The 19,085-nt window shown below is 39.3% G+C and overlaps 1 protein-coding gene across 3 annotated transcripts in view; it reads right to left on the reverse strand.

Moving 5' to 3' along the window:
* Window positions 1-19,085, reverse strand: part of SDK1 (sidekick cell adhesion molecule 1) — a 1,143,865-nt gene that overhangs the window by 17,697 nt on the left and 1,107,083 nt on the right. For all 3 annotated transcript variants that reach the window (XM_072597683.1, XM_072597681.1, XM_072597682.1), the window contains 4 exons: window positions 13,874-14,038; window positions 6,037-6,174; window positions 3,362-3,482; window positions 237-366 (listed from right to left, as the gene is read on the reverse strand). In XM_072597683.1, coding sequence (XP_072453784.1) covers window positions 237-366; window positions 3,362-3,482; window positions 6,037-6,174; window positions 13,874-14,038 — 554 coding nt within the window. The remainder of the gene's footprint in view (window positions 1-236; window positions 367-3,361; window positions 3,483-6,036; window positions 6,175-13,873; window positions 14,039-19,085) is intronic.

Raw genomic sequence — 19,085 nt, forward strand, 5'->3', positions numbered from 1 at the left:
TATTGAATAAATCCATTGCAGCACTGAAAGGTGATATCAGCAGATTCAAGCTTCCAAGTCAAGTATGAGCCTGGCAACTAACTCATAAGATTAATATAAGCCTCAGGTAAAAGCTGGTTTCCAAAAAGCATCAAGCACTTTACAAATAAAAGGAAACTTTACATTTATACTATTAGTCGGAGGATGTTTACATTCTTTAACAGAAATGGGGCCTGCTACTGGAGAAAAGCACTCACCTCGGATTCAGATACATCTACAGATTTCTCTTTCAGATTTGCACTCTCAGTTAGCACTGCTCCATTGTACTTGTTGCAGATATCCTCATCAGAATAATGCAGACCACCGGGACTTGGTCGAGGAGGGGATCTAGGAGTATTAAGAGAGGAGAAGGGCATGTATTAAACAACATTGTATGAAGGGCAACACTAAACATAAAATGACTTTCATCTTGAGTTTCCCAATGTGCCTACTAAAACACACTAATCCTCATCACAGGCATACACTAAAGAAGAGAGCACATGCAGATTTGGACTCTGATCTCCAGTTTTCAACCATAGGTCACCAATTCCAATTAGTTTGCCTTTAGTTTCTTTCTCAGGGGTCAACTTAACGACTTGAATAAACAATGAGCACCTCTAAATTGGGGGCTTTTGCTTTGTAAGACAGGTACTGAGTAAGGCCCTTTGGAAAAAGCCTATCAAACTTATTCTGGAAGCCACAAAGCTAATCTTTCAGTGAACAATGGCCATCTCTTGCCCTAACACACACCCTGATTAATTTGAATCAGGAGTCAACAGTGCAAACGATACTTTGGGGTTTAATTAGGCAGCAAGAGCCAATATCAACATCAGCATGGGACCCCCATCATCTTCCATCTGCAAAGGCTTGATACTTACTCAATACGATTAGCCCTGGAATCCTGAGAATTAGGATTTTGGCTGTTGACAACAAGGCATTGAGTGGTTCTAGGTGGAGGGAAGACAGCTTCTGAGGCATTTATTCTGCCACTGCCTGGACTTTGTCATGTAGTTACTAAAGGAAAGACCTGCTTTCAGGTGGAAATATTTTGAAAGTGAGGAAATTCTGCTGAGACTACCTGCCATTATTTCTGTTACCCACTATTTATAATATATACATCATGGATGTATATAGTTATTTACATGTTGTCTTTACTCATTAAAATGTGAGCTTCTTGAAGACAAGTACTGTTTTTACCTTAGCACAGTGCCTGGCACATAGTAAGTGCTTAATAAATACATGTGAACTTACTTTCTCAGTACCATGATAGAATCAATATACCAAGTATTTTTTAAATGACTACTGTTTCCCAGGACTTGGTGGGAAAAGCACAATTGTGGTCCACCCCCTAACTCATCACCTAGTCAGAATAGCAATTATATTCTATTTTTCTTGCTTTCTTCTAGGCTAGTTCTTGGCTAATGAACAGACTGTATTTTCACTGTACTAAAATCTATATGTTTTATATAGGACAAATGTAACCTACCTTTCTTTCTCCAAGAGGAGACTTAGAAGAAATCACATATAGACATCGTTGGTCAGGAATAGGTTTATTTTTAAAGGTTTCTATAGAAAGACAGGGCACTGGAGGGATAGACCTTTTGGCCTGTTATGCCCAGGTAAAGGACCTCTGCAGTGTCTGCCATGCCTAGAGACTCAGGTTCCCCAGAAAAACTGTTCATTTCTCTAGGTAAAAAGTCACCTCCAAAATAAAAGACTTTGATTTTCACACCAACAGTCACTTACTATTATTATTTTTTTAAGAATGAATCTCTCATCTAACCATTTAGATCCAACCTTTTTAGTCTGAGAAGTTGACCTGATTGCTAGCTCACAAATAAATCATAAAATATTCAAATGCAACAAATGCAGAGAGAAATAAATCAACTAGGCACATATTATAAAGTGCCAGTAAACGATGTTAGTCTATAACTGCCAAAGGATTGTAATTGTATGGAGAACCAGACATTCAATACAACCACAAGCTTACATCTCCAAGGCCTTGAGAGCTATTTTTCAGTGCTCAATTTAGTTACTAACAAATTCTGGGAAGTCTCAATACCAGAATACAGAAGAGTACAGTTCATAAAAAAGCTGAGGTGGAGAAAAAGGCTAACTTTCTCCTTGGTCTTTGACCCTTAAGCCCAGTGAATGGGAGCTACAGATTATTTGCTCTCACAACTCTGAAATGGAGGCCAGTTTAACAGTTTAACAGAGAACATCATAGAGAAAGGCATGAGCTACTTTTTCAATAAAGAGGAAACCTGTAGATAAGCTCAGTTGACAGTATCTATGTCTGCCTCCTAGTTTAAATGTATTTATTCATGGTAACATCATCTTCCCTGATAGAATGTAAGCTTCCTGAAGGCAGAGACTGTCTTTTTGTTTTGTTTTGTTGGTCTTTGTATCTCCAGTGATAAACACATAGTAGGTGATTCAAAAATTCTTATTGTTGACTGACTTATGTCTGTTCAAGTCAACTGTAAAAGTAATATCAGAGAGGAGATATGAACTCACACGTAGGGCTATTTAGAAACAGAACTTGCAGCAAAGTGCCTCTCCATCCTCTGACCCTTCCTGCCTCCTGTGGACCCTCACACGCCCCTACTTACTTCTATCTCCCTACAACCTTGCTAATTCCCAACTGCTCAGCTTCAGTGATCAGCTACTTCATGTTACAAAATCTGTCAATCTGGTGTGATTCACCAATTTAACACTGACCTTCAGTGACGCTGCTTCATGTCTCTTTTGAAGTTATGCAGCATATGAGGCCAAAAAAATGTCTTCTAACATAATAATAATGTGCTCTGATTTTTCTCTTTTAGCACAGCACAGCATTTAGCACAGCACCTTGCACATGGTAAGTACTTAATAAATGCTTTCTTCATTCATTCACATTATCAATAGTAACTATTACTGTTTCCCTCCAAGCCTGATTTAGTTATTTTTCTTTGTCTCACTACCTCTTAAAAAGGTCTATTCACTGAACAGGCATTACCTCACCCTAAGTGAGTACCGAATACGCATTGGCCTAAAGGGGGCCAAGGTCTCCTATTGCATCTTGGGCCATCTCCAGCCATCCTGATGAATATCTGGTCACTGAACCCAGATGGCTCAGGAGCAGAAGTGAGGCTGCTGACCTGCACAGCCCTCCCTCACTCAGAACAAAGTCAAGTGCAAGTCACGTCATCATTCCTCTGATGGCACTGTCTTCTTCAACAACGAAGGATGAACACAACACTCAAACATACCATTTGTTCAAGTTCACACATGAGGGTCCTGTCAGGGGGCCAGATCATAAAGTAATAAGTGACAAGCATCAGTCAATGCTAACATGCTGTACCTGGTGCCGTTCTTCTTGGAGAAAGTGCTCTTGACGTTGAGATGGCGGCTGTTTAGCTCCAGGGCAGCAAATCCTCCATTGTCCAGAGTAACTGATTCCTCCATATTAGAGATGCTTTTTCCTATAGAAAATAAGCATGTAGATGATAAAAAGATGTGCTAACTACTGAGAAGAACCAACAGACCTGATCCATCCATAAGTATGGACAGAACCTCAGTTGGGTGCCTAGTCTTGTACTAGGAACAGTCATGATGAATGAGACAAAGACATTGTCTTCTTGGAGCTTATAATCTAGTTGAACACACACACACACACACACACATACACACACACACACACACATTAAATGTGAATTAATAATAGAAGGTAACTCCAAAACAGCAAACCAAATGAATGGAAAAGATAATAATGACTTCAGAAGTTTAGAGAGAAGAAGGGCTTGCTGTGAACTGTAGAGATCAAAAGAGGATGGCTTTCCTGAAGGGAGGAAATAGACTTTGAAGAATGGGCAGGAAATGCATTGGTAGAGAGGAGTGAGGAAGGCATTCTAGGCTGAAGGAGTAGCATAAGCAAAGGCATGGAGGTAGGGATTTGTTTGGCATATGGAGGGTGACCATGATGAAGAGATGGGCCTGACTTGTGCAGTATTCTCTCTTTCTTCTCCTAGAGGTCTATTTCTACATCTCCTAAATGCCACCCATGAATATCAGCATGTAAAGCATATGGGAACGAGAAAGTGAGATAGGATAGCTAGAGATAGTGGTAGGGGAGAAAAAACAATAAAGCATCCAGTAGAGGAAAGAAAATGGGAAATGTTAACAAACAGAAATGGGGAAGGGTCAGCAAATGAGAGGATGAGGTAAGGCAGGGGTAAAGAATTCTGATGGAAAGAGGAATCAGTAGAGAAAAAGACAATAAAAGGGACTGGAAACTAGGAATTGAACAGAGGAAAGGCAACAAGATAGAAGAGGTTCTGACTGATGTCACAAACCCAAGGGCTTCAATTCTGTTTGTCTCTCAAGCAGAAATGGTAGACACTCTGGTAGACAAATATTTTTCCTAAGCTTCAATTATGATGTTACATTAATACTCCAGGGCGAGTCAGAATATCAGAAGCTGCAGGTCGTGTCTGTCTTTTCAAGTCTGTTTTCCAGACGGAGAGGAAGAGTGAAAAGGGGGACATTTTCTATGCGCCAGGCATGAGGTTCGGTAATAGCATTAGCTCAGTAAAATGCCATGCCATTCATACATTTTAAATCCCACAGGAATAAAATCTGATTTACTAACACTTGTTAGAAGTGAATTTATACAGAAAAAAATAAATCCTTTCTTTGGGGGATGAATTGCTTAACTTCACAAACGGAAATGGCAAGCTTTTCACAGTGCCTTGTATTTTATTAACCCTTTAGGACTGGATGCCCTGCTACCTTGATGGATAGTTAATGGTAAAAGTCTACATGCAGCTCCATGTATCAGCATGACGAGGCTGCTCCAGGTGGTTAAGAGTTAAAGTGGTTCTATTACATACGGGCAAGAGAACCTTACTGGAACTCAACATTTCTAAGATCAAATGGCAAGCTGAATTTGAAAGCTCTAAAATATGAAGCTAGCTTTGGAAAGGGCCCCGTTTCAACTATTCTTCATGGTTCTGGTCAAATTCTATTATGATAGATGCCTAGGGACTAGCCCCACTCTTTTACCCTACTAAAATAATGTGCGGAACATCATCTGAAGACCTTTAGCCAGAACTTGTAAATCCTTTTGTGTTGCAGATTTTTTTCATATTGGTGTGTGTGTGTGTGTGTGTGTGTGTGTGTGTGTGAAGAATTTACCATGCACGACAAATTTTTCTAATGACTTTTGAAGACTCTGGATTTAGAACAAAGGCAAACTTATGTAAGATGCAAGCCTTGATCAATTCTTTTGCATAACTTTCACAATCTAAACTCAAATGTTTATGTATACATAGATATATATCTATATCTATATATGTGTGTATACCATACATATATATATATGCATAAACGCATACACACACATACATATCAGCTCAGTAAATAGTATGCTGAACCTAGAATCAAAACAGACTTGAGTTCATATTCAGCCTCAGACAATTAACTGTGGGACCCTGGGCAAGTCACTAAATCTCTGTCTGTCTCATCCAAAAGTGGGAATAGTATTATCTATCTCTCACAACGCTGGGGTGAATATCACAAAGTTCTATACAAGTGGTGATGATAATTTGTGTTATATTTAATAATAACATCTTTGAAGAGAGATTTCTGCTTTTTCACAGTCCTTTTCCATATTTTATTTGGTCTTCAAAACAACACTTTGAGATAAATTATCATCTTCATTTTACAAGTGAGGAAACTGAGTCTCATAAAGGAAATGAGACTTAATGAAGATCACTTGAACAGCCTGTGGCAAGGCTGAGACTAGAACCCAAGTCATCTGAAAGAACACCATGTCTTTCCCATTACTTTACAATGCCTTTAAGAAATACATCTTTTTGTTCTGTTTTTACCCCACCTATAAATAGGCAGAACAGCAAGGTCTTTGGTACCCTTTGGTAGCACTGAATATAGGGAAAGAAACCATAAGATCTAAACTCTTCAGCTTAAGAGAATCTGGCCAGGACACGAAAATAGGAGAAATGAAACCCAAACTCTTACCTGTGTTGCAGTTCCTGTACTTCTTATTCTGTCCATGCAAGACCAAGGCAAACACAATGAGCAGGATGAGTATCAGACTTGAAAGGGCCATCACCAGAAGAAACCACCACTCCTCATAGAATGGAGTTTCTGATTGGGCTAAAGGAAGAAGAAATAAGCGATGATGAGAAAAACCCCCAATGGTATTCATGTAAGGCTCCAAAAGAAGTGTCATTTTAAACAGCTAGTTCCCTTTAATTTCAGTTAGGAAAAAGCATCCATTTTGGCATTTTAAAAAGTGTCAAGATCACCAACAGACATTTATTGGGCATCTACACTGTGCTAGGCACTAGAGAAATTAAAATATGGTCTCTGCCTTGAGAGCTTGCAATCTACTTGGAGAACACATGGCCAAGATAAACAACACCACGTAGACTGACTAGGCTAGATGACTAATGTAAGTATGATAGAAGTTCTTAGGAAACAGGGTTCTCTGTAGGTTGAGATTTATAGGTGAACAAGTTTAGAGACAGAATTGAACATACGGGTCATCTAGTCCAACCCCTTTATTTTGCAGATAAGGAAATTGAGACCCAGAGAAGAAATGACTTCTCCAAAGTAACTCAGCTAGTAAATGGTTAAAAGGTAGGAGTCAAACGCAGGTCCTCTTCTGACTCTCAATCTAGTACTTCATTCAGTGTATCAAGTCAAGAAAGGCTTCAGAGAACTTATGGGGCTTGAGTCAGGCCTTGAAGCAAGGACAAGACATTGTCTTCTGCATCGTAAGTCCTCAGTAAATGTTGACTTCCTAAGCACAGAAGTAGGGCTGGGGACATTTCAGGAGAGGGAAACAGTTTAAACAGAAGCAGGAAGGTGAGACTGTGCATAGCATTTTAGGGGGGATTTGGAACAGCTTGAGAAACCTACATTTTGCTAAAGACAACACATGTTGGGACTAAAGCCACATTAAGAGTCAATTCATTGTTGCCTTCATGGTGTCATTTTTCAGCTACGGGAATTCATGCCAAATCAGGGGATTAGTGGGCCAGAAGTCTTGGCCATCTGCTTTGTCATGTATTCAAGCACACTTTAAAAGGACTATGGCATTCTTACCAACACTCCTATACTATACACCATTCTGCAAATTATTAAAAATATATGTGTAGAAGGAGGTCAGAGGGGTAAGGGGGGAAGAGATAGGTTCCCCTCCCCCAAAAAAAGGTAGAACAGAAGAGAACATAAGGAAGGTCAGAAGAAATTTCAGGCAAGCAGAGAGTTACCTAATCAATTTATTATGTTCTTAAAAATAAAAATAAACTCTACATCGGAGATTCACTGTTTCACAGTTTCACATACAGCTGTCTCTTTCTAATACGTACGGAAATGTTCATTTTATTTGGTGTTTGTTAAATTCCGGGGAAAAAAAACCCCACAAGAAGCAGGCTTGCTTCATAATTTTAAGAGAACTAAAAGAGAAATTAGGGCTGGGTCCCTGATATTCCTAGTGCAGAAGTTGTATCGTAACGTCAACTTCTTTACTTCCTTGTCCACTCTCAATTTTTAGTTTCTCACAGGAGACTATGGTCAAGGGAACAGTTAAGTTCAGCCTTGCTCACCTAGAAGCATCTTATAGTTATGACAATTTGAAACTCCTTATCTGGGCTCACTTCTGTTCTCAGGACTCTATGGCTTCAGGCAATAGGGACGGGTAAAGAAAGCCACTAAGAAAACTGCGTGTACATCAGAATATACAAGATTGGGGGGGTGTCAGGGGAACTAGGGCTGGCTGGCTGACAATGACCTCTTTTCTTTTCCTCTTTCAAAGCACCACTGCGTTGACACACTGCCCTTAGGATCACAAGATCATGGACTTAGGGATGGAAGGACCCCCTGAGTCTGTCTAGTTCAAACCTTTCATTTCACAAATGAGGAAACAGCCATCAAGAGTGGGGACATAAACTTAGCCCAAGGTCAGATGGACAGGAAGTGTCAGAGACTCAAAAGGATTTGAATCCAGGTCTTCTGATCAAGTCCTCTGACTCCAAATCCCTTTTCCAAAGTATGCTTTGGCATTCCTTTATCTTTTTAAACTAGTTTTACTTGTGTGTGTCATATATACATGTGCATGTGCATACACACATATGTATGCTATATTGTTTGGTTGTTTCAGCCATGTCTGACTTTCATAACTCCATTTGGAGGTTTATCAAAGACATTAGAGTGGTTTTTCATTTCCTTCTCCAGCTCATTTTACAGATGAGGGAATTGAGGTGAACAGGGTTAATTGACTTGCCCAGGGTCACACAGCTAGGAAGTATCTGAGGCAGAATTTGAACTTATGAAGATGAGTCTCCCAGATTCCAACCTTAGTGCTCTAGCCACTGTGCCACCTAGCTGCATGTACACATATGATTATATGCTTGTTTATATGTATACATATAAATACCCTTCCCTCTTCTCAGTTTATTAAATCTGATCAACATCCAACCTCAGGAAGATTTCCTCATTTCCCTGCGCCCACCCCCGCCACAAATCCATTACTGACTCACTGGCTTTAATGGCCTTATCCTTGGCATGAGTTTGAGATGTAAAATATGCACACAATTATAATATACTCTTATAAAGCCCTATATATACATATGCAAGTACATACATATAAATAACTTTTTCCATCAATATTTGTCTTGTTTATGAGAATAATTGTTGAAGCAAATTCAAAGGAGGCCAATGATCTTCAGTGATACCAGAAATAGCAGAAATTTTCTCACAGTAGGTATCCCACAGGAGGCTACCCCACGTTCTTGATCAGTGTCTCCCACTCATGCTATGGTGAATTATGTTTGGGAGATACCTTGGAAGCCTGGAATTGATCGGAAATCTCATCTATTGATGCAATGCAGAGGCTCAAGATGGAGTTCCAGGAATGCTTGCAAAATAAACCCCACATCTGGCTTTGAGGGAAATGTTTCACTGGAAAAGTGAAAAATGTGTTCACTCCAGGAATAAGTGGGGCGAATTTGCTACAGATAATGTGGCACCACAGGGTTTCTCGGGAAATGACAGGATTTTGATTCCAAAAGATATAAACAGGTCTTCATGCTTCACATTAAACACTCCATCTAACAAGTCCAAACAAATCCCAGACCTATTGCCCAGAAGTAGCAGTGACAGGCTTTGTGATGGTAAGAAAAGGTCTGAGTGGTTCTATTAGATACATCTCAGTAGGATACAACATCACCTAATTTTGAGTTGTGTAGGTATGGAAAAAATGATATCGGGCACAGATTTTACTTTCCTAAAAGATATAATAAACTGAGCACTCTCCAGCTGGCAAGTTAAAACTTGTATTTTGGACCCAATGAGATTTCAGGAAAACATTTAAGTCACATTTCTCCATGAACTAGAAAAGTAAGGGAGTCATGCTCTTAAATGACTTAAGAGAGCAAGGGACTAACTTAAAGCAACCATGTGTGCTTGGAATTAACAGTAAGGGAGGAAATACACACACACAAATACTAACACTCATTCATCAACACGTGTTCAATACAAAAGAAGAAGTGTTTTCATGGGAGAATTCATCAATTCCTTGTTATCCTTAAGTCATCCCAAATGCATTTTACTGAGCACCCATTGAATCTTTGGCTTTGCAGATATTTTGGCTTACAAAATACAAATTGAACACTCTGTCTGCCCTCAAGAAGCTCATAAATTAGTGGGAGAAATGGGGTGGATAAATGAATATGGTTATGTCTATCCATCCATAAATACCTTCATTCAACCCAATCATTACTTCAAGATCTTTATCCCTTCTTCCTAGAAGATACCTAGAAAAATTATTCTGCACTACCTGACTCTAATGCCTTAGCACCCATTTACTCTTTACAGGTTGCTGTGTTTGTCCTTTGTTTTTGAAGAGGACATGACCAAGGAAATGATTTGCAGTTGATTTTGATTTGAATGAGGGAGGGCTGTACAAGGTTACCAGCCTCACTTTCTTCTCCAGAGCCATCTGGGTCCAGTGGCCAGCTATTCATCAAGACAACTGGAGATGGTTTGGATGCAGAGGGATACCCTGTCCCTTTTTACACTAAGGCCTTTTCAGGTTAATTTGGCTTCTGATACCCTCTTCCCCCAACTCTATTGAAACTGTTCTCTCAGTGTATCACAGAATCTTGGAGCCAGAAGAGATCGTACAGATGATTGAGTTCAATTTCTAGATGATCAAAAATCCCTTCTAAATCATACCTGATGAGGGGTCTGTCACCCAAACTTTGTCTGAAAGCTTCCAGAGAGGGGAAATTCACTAAATTCCAGCAATGGCCTACCATCCTTCTTAATAGTTCAAGTCAGAAGGAGCTTCTCAAATCAAGTTGAAATCTGCCTTTAGCAATTCTTCATTCTCTATGGAGGTCAAATATAGTGAGATGAATTTGTTTTTCATGAGATAGCCCTTCAATTTTTGAAGGCAGCTTCATGTTTGCCTTAATTTTCTCTTCCAAAGTCTAATCATTCCCAGTTGCTTCAAACACTCCTTCTATATGATATGACCTGTAGGTCCTCCTCCATCCTAGTCATCTTCTTCTAGATGCCAAATCAATGCTTGTCAATGGCCATCCTACTATCTGGTACCCAGAAATGAAGAGAAAACTACAGACATAATTTGACCAAGGCACCACATAATGGAACTATCATATCCCTAGTCCTGGACACCGGCTCCCTTTGAATGTATCTAGAAATCATATTAACAGTTTTGGCTGTTGTATCATAATTCTGACTTATATTGAACTTGTAGTCCACTCCACTTATTTTTCAGAAAAAAAAATACTCTCTAGTCACATCTCTGTCATCTTATACTGTACTTATGAAGTTGATTTTTTAAACTTAATTCAGACCAATATTTTAGCCTGTCAAAATTTATTTGGATCTTGATCCTATAATGTAGGTTGCTGGAGGCTATATCTCCAAGTGTCCCAAGTATCCCTCCAAGTTGGTGTCATCTGTAAATTTGATTAGTATGCTATCAATGCCCTTACCCAAGTAATTGCTACAATGGCTAATAGTATGGGGCCAACCATAGGTATTTGGAGCACTCTTGCTTAGGAACCGTCCCTTCCATGATGGTATCAAATCATGAATAATTAAGCACTCTTTGGATCCAATCATTCAACCTGTTCCAAATCCATTTCACTGCTCTACTATCTGATCTCCATTTCTCCATCTCATCCATAAAAATAGAATGAAAGATTGTCATTTTTTTGATAATATTTAGTTACCTATATCTATGGTATTCTCCTGATCTACTAGTAACTCTTTCAAAAAAGAAAATCTGGCATAATCTGTTCCTGAAAAAAGATAAAGTCATTCTGGTTATTTTTAACCAATGCTTCCTCTTCCAGATGTCCATTATTCATTCCCTTTAGTAATAATACTTTCTAGAATGTTGTGAGGAATTAAAGGTAAATTCACTGGCCTATCACTCAGACTCATTCTCTTTCTTTTTTTGAAAATTGGGACATCTACTTTTCTCCAGGCTTTTTCATCTTCCATGATTTTTCTTTTTTTTAAAAAAAATTATTCTTTTTTTTTGCTTTCAACATTCACTTTTACAAGTTTCTAAGTTCTAAATTCATATTTTTCCAAGATTACTGAAAGTGGTTTAGCTATCACAACTACAATGCTTTAAGTAATTTCAGATGTAGTACACCTGAGCCTAGTAACTTCAATACAACAAGAGAAGCTGGGCACTCTCTTACTATCTCCCTTCTTTTCTGGGTTTCAGTTCCCTATTAGCCATTTTTTCATTCTTTCTTCTCCAATCCATAACTCATCCTCTTTGGCAGAGAACCAGAAGCAAATTGAGTGTCTGGGAAGTTCTGACTTGGGTCCATTTTCATTCCATCCAACCTGAGAAGTAGACCTATCTCTTAATTCTTTTTGAAATAAAGCTTTTTTAAAAATTTCTTTTTTTTATTGCTCTTAGATTTTCTCCAATACCTTCAGAACTTTCCCATGCTAATGATATTCTTACTTTGCCATGTCTTTCTACTCATCCCATTACTTGCCCTTATTTCTGTCTTCTGTACATGTCTTTCAAAACATCTAAGTTGGTAACATGGTTATATGTTGTGCATGATTGAACATGTATAATATATCAAATTGTTTACTATTTCAGGGAGGGGGAAGAAGAGGGAGGAAGAGAGAAAATTTGGAACTCAATTTTTTAAAATGAATGTTAAAAATTGTCTTTACATGCAACTTGGGAAAAATACAAGATTATTAAGAAAACAAATCTAAGGTGCTTGGTCACTTCCCTTATCACCAGCTCTAATGAGAAGTTTCACATCCATTTCTTCAGACAGCGCCAACTCCTCATTCTCATTGGAATTGTTTCTCTTTATGTCAGTTCCATGCCACATGAGCCAAATTTTGTTTTAGGATTTTAGTCCAACTGATCCTACTGGTTCTGAATCTTTTGAAATGTGATCTCCTAAAATCTGGGTGTTTACGTTTGGATTTTTCTTTCCTCTCTCCCAAACTCTTAGGTTTGGGTGAGTACTTCCTCCCAGAAATCCCCATTATATTCATCCTAACAACCATGCCCTCTTTAACAGTTCCTCCACATTTGAATTTTATCTAAGTAGAAGTTTCTCTCACTGAATCCTCCCCCCCTTTTAAAGGATGAAATCATCAAAGCAAGCAAAGAATTTGTCACATCTGCTTTTGGCAGAAAGAACTCAGAAGACTCCCGATAACTGAAGTCCTGCTTCTCTACCACATCATCGCTACTCATTTATTCCCTCTTTCTGTTCAGGTGTTCTCCTGTATACTCCAATGACAATAGTGTTCCCAGTCTTATTCACCCAACTGCTCTTCCCCATGCTTTTGTCCTCTTGTTCATGGATTTGCTCACATGATAAATCTCTTTGAAACAGGATGTTACTTTGCTTTCCCCCTTCCCAGTACACACACACATACATACACACACACACACACACACACACACACACACACACACACACACACACTTTTTTAAAAAACATGTTTATTGAATAAAGTCTATCCTTCCATGGTCACATTGGAGTCATGAATCTCAACTCATGAGGTCAGATTTACCCCTGTGCCTCAGTGCTTTGCTGTTCCTTAATAGCAGTTCCCACTGTAGAAATTAACTTATAAAAAGCTATTGGGCATCTGCTCCAGAGCTGCCCTCTCCTTTTCACCATCGTTAATATCTTGATAGCCTTATCTGACTTTCTTTCCCTTGTCTTCTATCATTTTATTTTTTATACTCACAAGTCTAACTTGTGTTACCATCTTCCATCTTCTCTGTCAATTCTCCTCTTCCTCCTTGGGTTCAATGTCTCCTGGAGCTCAAGCCTTTCTCCTTCTGCTCCCCTCTGCCTGTCCTTCTCGTCCACCTCATCAGGTTTTTTTCTTTCTTCAGCTCTAGCCTTTTCTTTTCAGTTTGAATCCTTCTCTTTTTCCTCCCCAAATCTTCCTCCAAATCAATTTATGGCCTCCTTCATATTTCTGAAACCTTTCAAATTTTCTTTACAATTCTTTCTCTTTCTTCATATTCATATATAAAAATACCTATGCATGTATTCACTTATGCATATACACACCTATGTGGATATTGTACACATACATGTACACATGTATGTGTATATATACATATATGTGTGTATATATATATGTAGATGGAAATTATTTCCCCTAGCCTTAGCCTCCACCCTGAAATTAAATACTGCCTTCCACATCTCTAACTACTTACTGAATATCATCTGGACCTCACTAGTACCTCCAATTCACCATGTCCAAAACTGAACTGATGATCTTCACCCCTTAACTCCATTACCTGATACAGCTACAGAAGGACTGCTGGGTTCTCCATAGCCAAAATCATTCACTGCCACCACTCGGAATTCATATGTCACCCCCTGCCGGAGCTTGTCTAAGCTGACGGTGTAAGATGTAGCACTTCGGGGGATGTCCTTCACAAACATATCCCATAGCCCTTCGTCTGAAAAGGAAACAAAGAAAAAGAAAATAGTTATTCTTCTTCCCCTCAAACCTCTAATACAATGGAATTATTCCATTGTAAATGGCTGCCATTTCTGGCATCAGTGCAGACTGATTCTTGTGCTAACGGTAATATGTAAATATTCAAGACTGTATTATCTTTGCATTCTTCCTCTGAATCAGTGACATGCTTTGGGACTTGGGGCATTAGGAAGAACAATAGGGGAACCTTATAAAATCAGATGAGATAATACTTGTAAAATGCTTAGTCCAGTGCCTGAGACATGGTAGGCTCTGTATAAATGCTTAATAAATGCTTGCTCCCTTGCCTCCTTTTTTCCTTGATATTCATTCTTAAATCTCACACCAATCAGACATCATAGCAATACTCCAATACTTCAAGGGAGTTCCATGGCTAAAATATTCATCACTAAATGACAGTCAGATGATGGTGAGCCTTCTTAGACTAGTCTTTGGACAGAAGATCCAATCTGCCGCTGAGACTACACTCAAAATCTTTCCAGGAAAGTAGTAAAAAAGCATGCCCTCCCTTAGCACAGCACTTAGGAACTCAGGATCACCTTCAGATGCCAAAATGAGGCATTAGAGTAAGTTTTATAGACGGTAGATATTGAATTAGGAATTTTGTACTCAGGCCATCCCCTGCGTATATAGGTATTTCCCACTATGGCATTTCATCCATGTCCTCTTTTCCCTAAAGTGCCCAATTCTCCAGATCCAGACTTTCCTATACCTGACTCATTCAATCAAAAATATTTCATTGTCTTCCTCTGCCTCACAATACTTGATCTCTCTATGTTTTCCTTTTCAAAATGCTCTAAATCACTATTGATTAGAGAAATGCAAATTAAAACAATTCTGAGGTACCCATCATACTTATTAGATTGACTAACATAACAAAACAGGAAAATGATAAATGCAGGAGAAAATGTGGGAAAGTTGGAACACTAATACATTGTTAGTAGTGTTGTGAACTGATCCAACAATTCTGGAGAGCTATTTAGAACTATGCCCAAAGGGCTATAAAAATGTGCATACCCTTTGACCCAGCAATACTACTTCTAGGGCTGTAACCCAAAGAGATTATACAAATGGGAAAAGCACCCACATGTACAAAAATATTTATAGCAGCTCTTTTTCTGGTGGCAAAGAATTGAAAATTGAGGGGATGCCCATCAGTTGAGGAATGGCTTAGCAAGTTGTTGTATATTAATACAATGGAGTACTATTGTGATATAAGAAATGATGAGCAGGCAGATTTCAGAAAAACCTGGAAAAGACTTATGGGAACTGATGCTGAGTAAAGTGAGCAGAACCAGGAAAACGTTGTACACAGTAATAGACACATTGTGCGATGATTAACTTTGGTAAAATTATCTTTTCTACCAATGAAAGGATCTAAGTCAAATCCAAAAGACTCATGATGGAAAATGCCATCCACATCCAGAAAAAGAACTATGGAGTCCGAATGCAGATGGAAACATATTATTTGTTGTCTCTCTTTTTTTTGTTTCTTCTTTCTTGTAGTTTCTTCCATTGGTTCTAACTCTTCTTTACAACATGACTAATGTGAAAATAGGTTTAATATGAATGCATATGTAGAACCTATATCAAATTGCATGCCATCTTGGGGTGTGGTGAGGGGAGAGATGGGGAGAAAATTTAGAACTCAAAATTTTATGGAAGTGAATGTTGAAAACTAGACATAAATGAATAAATTTATTTTTCAAATTGTTTTCCTTTTCAAAAGCCAATTCAACAGCCTTCTTCTGGAGATACAAACAAATGTCTCTCTGACAGCAGAAATTTAGATATTGTGATAGGCTGGAGAAGTGGGTCTATTCATCAACAAATACTATATAGGCAGCCACCCTTTTTTTTTGCCTAGACTCAAGTTTAATATACTGATACTGTTTATGCAATTCCATTAGGCCTCCACAAAGCTCAGTGATAAATTCTATCACTGTACTTAAATGTTATATACTTTTCTGAACTATGTCAGTAGACCAAGAGAATGTTATCTAAGGAAGTTTTTTTTTAAAAAAAAAAAAAAACAGAATAAAAAGATTTGTTGGGGCAGAGCCAAGATGGCGGAGTAGAAACATACAAATACAGTAGCTCCGAACCCACAGCCCATGAAATATCTGTAGAAAAGAGCTGCCAATAAATTCGGGAGCTGGAACAGCCACAGAAGCAGAGCGGACGTGATTTCTGTTCCAGAGAGCCTGAAAACCTCTTGCAAAAGGTTCTTCCTGCTGCAGATACGGAGCTGAGCCCAGCCCTTCATTGACCACCCAGCGCCGAGAGGAGCAGATCCGAGCAGGCTTCAGGGAAAGAATCTCCAGCAGCCGCGTGGGTCCCTCCACCCACAGGTGACGAGGATCGGTGAGAGGGTCTCTTTGGTGGGTCGAGAGGGGAGTGGGGAGCCCCCATGACTCAGGCCCCCTCGGGAGGCACCAACGGAGGTGGGAGCAGACCGGGGCTCCCTAAGCAGGCAGGAGCCCGGATCCATTGTTGAAGGTGTCTGCATAAACCCCCTGAGGGAACTGAGCCCGTGAGGCGGCCCTGCCCCCACCCGGGCAGCTGAACTTGATCTCACACTGAATAGCAGCCCTGCCCCCGCCCAAAGCCCTGAGGCTGGGAAGCAGCATTTGAGTCTCAGACCCCAAGCACTGGCTGGGAGGATCAGGAGGCGAGGTGGGTGTGAGGAGAATATTCAGAGCTCAAGTCACAGGCTGGGAAAATGCCCAGAAAAGGGAAAAAAAACCCAAGACTATAGAGGGTTACTTTCTTGGGGAACAGGTTTCTCCTCCCCTCCTTTCTGATGAGGAAGAGCGGTGCTCACCATCAGGGAAAGACACGGAAGTCAGGGCTTCTACATTCCAGCCCACTCAATGGGCTCAGACCATGGAAAAGCTCAAAAAGGGCTCAGAAAATTTTGAAAATTATGTTAGAGGACTGGAGGAAAAACTGGAAAGAGCAATTAAAGACATGAAAGCAAAGTACGAATAGCAGATCAGCACCCTGCTAAAGGAGACCCAAAAAAATGCTGAAGAAAATAACACCCTGAAAAATAGGCTAACTCAATTGGCAAAGGAGGTTCAAGAAGCCAATGAGGAGAAGAATGCTTTCAAAAGCAGAATTAGCCAAATGGAAAAGGAGATTCAAAAGCTCACTGAAGAAAATAGTTCTTTCAAAATTAGAATGGAACAGATGGAGACTAATGACTTTATGAGAAACCAAGAAATCACAAAACAAAACCAAAAGAATGAAAAAATGGAAGATAATGTGAAATATCTCATTGGAAAAACAACTGACCTGGAAAATAGATCCAGGAGAGACAATTTAAAAATTATGGGCCTACCTGAAAGCCATGATTAAAAAAAGAGCCTAGACATCATCTTTCATGAAATTATCAAGGAAAACTGCTCTAATATTCTAGAACCAGAGGGCAAAATAAATATTGAAAGAATCCACCGATCACCACCCGAAAAAGATCCAAAAAAAAAAACTCCTAGGAATATTGTGGCCAAATTCCAGAGTTCCCAGGTCAAGGAGAAAATATTGCAAGCAGCGAGAAACAATTCAAGTATTGTGGAAATACAATCAGGATAACACAAGATCTAGCAGCTTCTACATTAAGGGATCGAAGGGCATGGAATAGGATATTCCAGAAGTCAAAGGAACTAGGACTAAAACCAAGAATCACCTACCCAGCAAAACTGAGTATAATACTTCAGGGGAAAAATTGATCTTTCAATGAAATTGAGGACTTTCAAGCATTCTTGATGAAAAGACCAGAGCTAAAAAGAAAATTTGACTTTCAAACGCAAGAATGAAGAGTAGCATGAAAAGGTAAACAGCAAAGAGAAGTCATAAGGGACTTATAAAAGTTGAACTGTTTACATTCCTACATGGAAAGACAATATTAATAACTCTTGAAACTATACAGTATCTGGGTACTGAGTGGGATTACACACACACACACACACACATGCGCACGCACACACACATAGAGACAGAGTGCGCAGAGTGAATTAAATAGGATGGGATCATATCTTAAAAAAAAAATTAAATCAAGCAGTGAGAGAGAAATATATGGGAAGAGAAAGGGAGAAATGGAATGGGGCAAATTATCTCTCATAAAAGAGGCAAGCAAAAGACTTTTTTAGTTTGGGTAAAAAGAGGGGAGGTGAGAGAAAAACATGAAATTTACTCTCATTGCATTCCACTAAAGGAAGGAATAAAATGCACACTCATTTTGGTATGAAAACCTATCTTACAATACAGGAAAGCGGGGGATAAGGGGATAAACAGGGTGGGGGGGGGATGATGGAAGGGAGGGAATGGGGAGGAGGGTGCAATTTGAGGTCGACACTCACGGGGAGGGACAGGATCAAAAGAGAGAATAGAAATAATTGGAGGCAGGATAAGATGGAGGGAAATATAGTTAGTCTTATACAACACGACTATTATGGAAGTCATTTGCAAAACTATACAGATGTGGCCTATATTGAATTGCTTGCCTTCCAAAGGGAGGGGTGGGGAGGGAGGGAGGAAAAGAAGTTGGAACTCAAAGTTTTAGGAACAACTGTCGAGTACTGTTCTTGCAGCTAGGAAATAAGAAATACAGGTAAAGGGGTATAGAAAGTTATTTGGCCCAACAGGACAGAGGAGAGGATGGAGACAAGGGCAGAGAGAAATGATGGAGGAGAGAGCAGATTGGTGATGGGGGCAATTGGAATGCTCGGTGTTTTGGGGTGGGAGGAGGGGACAACGGGGGAGAAAATTTGGAGCCCAAAATTCTGTGAAAATGAATGTTAAAAGTTAAATAAAAAAAAAAAACCAACATGTGAGAAGAGAATGTCAAAAGGAAGGATACAACATGTAAATGGAGAAGTACATATGTCATAATCTGAGTATATACATACTAATAAATGTTTGCAGAATGAGTGTAGACCAAATGATCTCTAAGGTCTTGTCAAGCCCTGACTTCCTATGATTTGATCATGACTAAGTTTTCTTAT

The sequence above is a fragment of the Notamacropus eugenii genome, chromosome 3 (assembly GCF_028372415.1).
Source record: "Notamacropus eugenii isolate mMacEug1 chromosome 3, mMacEug1.pri_v2, whole genome shotgun sequence".
In the NCBI taxonomy this organism is placed as follows: Eukaryota; Metazoa; Chordata; class Mammalia; order Diprotodontia; family Macropodidae; genus Notamacropus; species Notamacropus eugenii.